At 38.0% G+C, this 6,783-nt stretch overlaps 1 protein-coding gene across 1 annotated transcript; it reads left to right on the top strand.

Moving 5' to 3' along the window:
* Positions 1-4,031: 4,031 nt before the first annotated feature.
* LOC143852397 (uncharacterized) lies at positions 4,032-5,358 on the top strand. The gene is made up of 3 exons (XM_077361779.1): positions 4,032-4,268; positions 5,120-5,181; positions 5,277-5,358. Exons 1-3 carry the CDS (start codon positions 4,032-4,034, stop codon positions 5,356-5,358), a joined length of 381 nt encoding a protein of 126 aa, XP_077217894.1.
* The last annotated feature ends 1,425 nt before the right edge of the window (positions 5,359-6,783 follow it).

Genomic DNA, 6,783 nt, shown 5'->3' with positions numbered 1-6,783 from the left:
GATTATAAGTGCTAGAATAAGGATTATTAGAATACAAAGCACTTACATTCTCATTAGAATTACCAAATTTAGCAAGAGTTGGGCACTCTTCCATGACATGGTCCGTGGCTTGACACCAACTACACATAGGAACACTATGTGCAATTTGATTGACTTGTGAAGGTCCTTTGACAACTATTGCTTCTAGCCTTTTGATTAAGCTATCAAGGTGGGCCTCTTTTGCCATGCCACCCTCTATTAGAAATCCATTACTTGAAGTGGCTCTCTCACCGTCTTGAGTGGATTCCCACTCTCTTGTTTTTTCCGCCAAATCAAGTAAGAAGTTCCATGCCGCGGCCTCATCCGTGAAAGATGTAAAACTGTTAGGACACATGGACTCAAGAAGTTGCTTTGTTTGGTAATCTATGCCCTCATAAACAATTTGGCATAAGTGCCACAAATCAATTCCATGGTGAGGACACTCTTGGAGTAGGTCTTTGAACCTCTCCATAAACTTAGAAAATGACTCTACTGACTTTTGTTTGAATTGTAAAATATCGTTCCTAAACTTATTAGTTATATGTAATGGAAAAAACTTTTTTAGGAAAGCGACGGCAAACTCGTCCCAAGTGGTGATGGAGTTCGTTGGTAAGCCATAGAGCCACTTTTTGGCTCCATCCTTGAGTGAAAATGTAATAAACCGCAACTTTACCGCATCATCGGTAAGTTGTTGCAACTTAATCAAAGCACATACATCTTCAAACTCACGCAAAAATAAATAAGCATCCTCCGAAGGGAGGCCATGAAAATGAGGAAGCAAAGAGATAAATTGTGATTTTAGCTCAAAATTATTGCCCTGTGCAATCGGTAATCTAATGAAAGAAGGTTGCGCGGTTCAGGCCGGATAGAAGCGATCGCGCAAACTCTTGGGCGGCGCTTGTTCTTCCGCCATGACTACTTGATTTGGATTTGGTGCGATGTCTTCCGCCGTCTCTAACCGGTTTGCTCTTTCTAGTCGATTGGCCGAGTTCCGCACCCAACCTACGATCATAAACACAAGAAAACCAAGTAAGAGAGATGGATAGGCAAGAAACAAAAAATATAACTAAACTAAAAATAACTACTAATCTAACACTTCGAATAATTAAGATTCTAGTGCAACTCTCTTCCCCGGCAACGGCGCCAAAAACTTGTTAGAAATATTAAATAACCGCAAGTGCACGGATCGTGTAAATACGGGTCGAACTCAGGGAAGAGAAATCTAGTTATCAATCCTATTCTTGTACCGATTAGAATACTAGCTATGATATAATGTTGCCTGGCAAAATCTTAGGATTTCCGTGGACTTGACCTCGGAGCCAACACTATATATAAGCGTATATTCTATTCAATCTAAGAATCAAATTCAACTAAGATCTTTTTTATTTAAAATCCTAATTTAGGCAAAGTGTACCAAATTTTAATGATCTCTATTGACTACTTATCTAATTTAATTAGAAAATCAAATTCTAAGGGCTTAAGTAAATTGGAAAATTGTAAAAGTAATTTGAAATATTGTAAAAACCTTAATTCAATATAAAAGAGTACTTAGGGTTAGAATCCACCATGGGCTTGGATTAGATTAATTAATTAAAATAATTTTTGTGCATTGAATTGTATATTTGATAATTAGTCTATGGGAAATAAGATCAATGGATGTCATTGCCCATGAGTAATTTATCAAAGACAGACTCCAATTTTAAAGGCTATTTAAATATTTATAATGTTCATAAAAGTCACTCATACGAAAGGGGAAATCCAATGACATGAATGATTGGTATGCAACAATTATAAACCATTAATTCCATACTATTAAATTTAATTAAAAACCTTTCTCCTTCCCCATTGTTTCATCTAAACCCTAAGTATATATGATTTAGTTACTAATGAAGAAAGTCAAAGAAACAAAAATAAAAAGTAGAAAGAAGAGAATTGCCATTAAGAACTTGAGAAGGAAAAAATAAATAAAAAGAACTCTTCTTTAATTGAAATTGAAAGCAAAAATACATCAAATTGTAATTTAAAATAAAGAGCAAAATAAGAAAAACTTATTCTTTTTCTCCTTCAATGGTTGAATCATTGTCCTCCTTCAAGCCTTTATTGGATTCCTCTCGTCGATACGAGTCCAACGGATCCGACCACGCGCGAATCGGAGCTAAAACGAAGAAGTTATGGTCCGTTGAAGTTTTAGGAAAAAAATAAAAAAAAAACTGCTGAAGACGCGATGAGACGAGACGAGACTAAAAATTCAAGAAGATGGGAGAGAGTTCAAGAGAGATTGATATATAGATTCTGGGTGAGAAATGTTGCTAAATTAAGGGATTGAAAAAGATGTAAGGTGGAGATTAAAAAGCTAATCTTAGGAAACAAATGAAAGGACAAGATTAAGGCTTGAATGGGCTTTCTATATCTCTTCTAAAAAACACATGGGTTACTTTCCTTCTTTTTTTTTTTCTTTCCAAAGGTTTGTCTAAAACCTTCTAATTATTTTGTCAAGCAACTTTCTAAATGGTAGAAAAATAATGGAAAGTTTCCAAGTTGAGGAATATGTGCATGAAAGGACCAAATTGTCCCTATCTTTCGAATGAATTGCAACCATGCCATATACTTTCGCAAATGGCAAATCTACCCTTCCTTTGTAATGCACATAAACAGCTAATAATTCCCTTCTCCTCTCTTGATCATTTCAATCTCAACCATTGGAATTAAGATCCTTTCTCTTCTCTTGTTTTTCATCATCCATCCTTGAAATTTCATCTTTCAAGCAAAATAAGGGGGTGTGGCATTATCAATTTGATCCTACTAAAGCATCATGCCAATTCGGCCAACTAAGACATCTTGAAACTTTGGATTCTCATGGCAATTGGTCATTTCTTCACTATTTTCATATGTTAAGCTCAATTTCCTTCATAATTCCAATAAAAATCCTGAAACAACAAAAATACCTTAGTAGCACCGCTTAAAACATAAAATATGCATGCATCCTACCACTACCATTCACACATAAATGTGTTCATCAGTTTGATCTCCCAAATCTCACAGTTTTTCTCTCTATTTTTCCTTTTTTGATCAAATTTTCTTAATTTTTCTTTTTGATTTTTAAGTCTAATTGAATTAGGCTTAGCATGCCACTTGACATCTGGATTTCCAGATGTCAAGGCTGCTACAATCCTCTCTCTTACTTAGCTAAAGGCTTAGAATTTTTCATAAAAATTCTTTCTCTTCATTTTTCTATAAATCCCCTTGGACATTAATTATACTTACAAGTTTGCCATTTATTTGAATTCACCAATTTACCCTTGTATACATTGTTAGTTAAAACTCAAATTCATGTTATTTTAATTTGGTTTCCAAACACAGAAATCCCTTGTTTTGGACTTGCAATCCATATTTAGGAAATACTCGCTCTCACCATCTCTATGCCTTGATCTTGCTATGACTTTGAGAGATTGGTTTAGGAAACACATGTAATCTATATCAAGAGTGTCTTAGAGAGCCTTATTGTGCATTCAAGCATCAAGGAAGACTAAGCTATTATTATTATTCTTCTTGATCGTCTCCCTCATCTCTGCCAGTTTCAAGGTCATACAATGAGGGTGGAGAGGATATTGAAATCTAGTCTGGCCTCGGCGAAAGCACTAAACAAGGCTTGATAAATCAAGGGGGTTAGATCATCTTATCAAGGTACGTGGGGTCAATACAGCTATGAACCCGACTATTGGTCGGCATTCAGCTCAATCTAAATCGATCCGATCACGTCCAATTGGCACACACGGGCCCACGAGGCCCAAAAAGTGGCTCCCTTCCCATTTTCCCTTAAAGAAATTGCCATGTATAGATGCTCTTATCGTAGAAAAAGAAAAAAAGGAAAAGAGTTAACTATATTTCTATAATAGACATACCCTGCATATTTCCTCAGATTTGACCCTATCCAAAACCTTCTGCCCTCTACCTATATATATATCTAAACAAATCCAATTCATTGTACAAAAAGAAGAAGAGAAGAGAAAGAGATGGTAGTATTGAGTATTCGTAGCTTGGTTGTGGCCATTTTGGTGAGTGGGATCGTTGTTTCGCTTGGAAATGGAGTTTGGGGGCAAGGATGTGATGTGGGGGCACTGGTGTCACAATGCGGCAAGTTCGTTCAGATCCCTGGACCACCAACCACTCCTTCTCCTGAGTGTTGTGCTCAAGTGCAGAAGACCGACTTCCCGTGCGCTTGCAAGTCCGTAACCAAAGCAGTGGAGCTGGTCATTAGCATGCCTAAAGTCGTCGGCATCGCCAAATCTTGTGGACGCCCACTTGCCTCGGGTACCAAATGCGGCAGTAAGAAACCTAACCCTAACCATAACTCTCTCTCTCTCTCTCTCTCTCTCTCTCTCTCTCTCTCTCTCTCTCTCTCTCTCTCTCTCTCTCTCTCTCTCTCTCTCTGCATATTTAGGGTTGTCAATGGACCCGATGGACCCAATGGATCTGACTGTTAATGGACAGGATTTGGGCAATGCAGTTGGGTCCAGTTGAGTCTGTTGGATCCATAACCTAAGGCCCGAAATTATTTCTGGTCGTAACCTAGATGTAGCTACAAAATCCGATGGAACATCCTTGTTCTGAATGGAGGATGCCAATGCTTGAAAATATCCATCAAATTTTCGTTCACTTATTTATATTCGTGAGGGGTATTTTTGTCATATTTAAAACTGTAGTCAAAACAAAAAATAGTATTCTAGGACACCCTGATGGATGGTCCGATTCGAAATGGATCATGACTCAAACATAGAAACTATCATTACAAGCACAATGATCTAAGGAGTAGTTAAATCTTGCAACTTAGACTTGTATTGCTCGAACCACATTTTCTTACTTGAGCTGGTTGACTCAATGAATTGCAACCAATCTTTTCCCGCATGTATACTGATTTAAAATTAATAATGAGTTAAGAGATGCATCCTAATTTTTTGATCGCCGTTTAAAATTGTTTCTAGCAATTTTCTTGTCAACGAATTTATAGTGAATAGTTAATTGAAAATACTTCTTCTATTATGATATCTCATTTCTCCTATTTGTTAACATTTTCTATTTTCTTGATAATGTGTATTTTCAGGTTATACGGTTCCAATGGCATGATTTGGGGCTAGAGATAGGAATAAAGGCAGCACTGTTTTGGTAATGACTAAAGTGGGAGATAGAAAGTTCATATAAACTAATAAGAACTTGTTCTTTCGTATTTGAGCTATTCGATTAGCACAATATGTATGCAGTTTGGCTGTAACTGTTGCCTATAATATAATCTATCTATTAAACATGCGTCTCTCCTTTGTCATTTGCTGTGTTTCCATGTAAATTTTTTATTGGAAAACGTTTTCCAATAAATTTTTTTACTGGAAATTTTCCTTTGGCAGGCGAATTTTTTACACCTCATGCATATCATGAGCGGGGCCATCATTTTATAGTGTGAGTTAATTTTGATATATAAGCATGTATAAAATATATCGGGGCCACCATTTACATCTCGTTTTTAATATGATAGTGCCCACGACCATCTCTATCCGAACCATGTATATGCCAGGGCCATTGATTTCCACCCAAATCCATACGTAGGTGGGGCCAACCATTTTGCAACATGTTTTGATAAGGTGGATCCTACCAACTCCGCTCAACCCACGCATCGAGTGGGGCCAGACATTTTGTATCATGTTGTGATAAGTGGGTCAGGGGGCGGAGCCAGGAATTTACACTTGGGGGTGGGTGGGTGGGGTTGGAATGGCCACTAAGAAGGCATGTAAAGCCACTAAACGAAACTAGCTAAGCATGCGTGTAAGGCCATATAATATAAAAAGGATTTTGCAATTCATTGAGGAGCCATGGCCCCCTCATGCTATATGTGCCTCCGCGCCTGAGTCGATCCCACGATCTCCACCACAGGTCCACAACCCATGTGGTAGGGCCATTACCCAAGCATAGCATGAGAGTAGAGCAAAAAGGACAGGTTTTGGAGATTTGAGTGAGCAAGTTCCTGAATTTGCTGGTTGAAATGCTAACCAGCCTCCCTCTCTCTCTCCCTCTCCCTCTCTCTCTCTCTCTCTCTCTGGTGCTCTATTGTTTCACATCAAAATCAAAATTGGGAAATAAATATAAGGGAAGCATATCTAAAATACCATCTGCTTGGAATTAAACAAAAAAAAAACCTAGGACACAAACAGAGAGAATATGAATTGACCAAAGTGACTGTATGGCTCTGAAAAAATGGGTGGAATTCTCATTCTCGATCATACTTCTGTAGTCATTTGAAAAAATGAGTGTTGTATGTCAAGTTTGCAGAACCACATCAAGGGCGGAGCTACTTGTAGCATAAGGGGGGCAGCTGCCCCTGTTGAGTTGGGCCAAACTCCTTAATAGGCCCAACAAAATTGGGCCCAGCCTTATGTATAACCTTCCCCCCTTATGTATAATGCCCACCTTAGGTATAACCTGCCCCCATTTTGTATAAATCCTCGCTCCGCCACTGACCACATCCTTCTAATTCTTTCATTGGTAAATTCTTTTGCCAAAACATAATATTTTTTCACTGGTTTGCCTATTGTTGTTAATATACCAACGGTTTATTCTTAGAATGCCTGTGCTTGTCTCTATTTAGGGGCAGTCATGACTGCCCGCCCCTCAATACTATTGCCTTTTGTCAGTATTGTACGGACGGGCGATTTTATTGGCTGCCGGTAAAACCGACTTCCTTGCAGTGAAAAGTGCCATTTCCAGGGAATTAAACCT

This window comes from Tasmannia lanceolata, unplaced genomic scaffold (assembly GCF_043159265.1).
Source record: "Tasmannia lanceolata isolate RefF3 unplaced genomic scaffold, GAP_Taslan_0.1 ptg000019l, whole genome shotgun sequence".
NCBI classification, from domain to species: Eukaryota; Viridiplantae; Streptophyta; class Magnoliopsida; order Canellales; family Winteraceae; genus Tasmannia; species Tasmannia lanceolata.
Note: the sequence above shows the minus strand (reverse complement) of the source record. Positions and strands in the feature narration are given on the sequence as shown.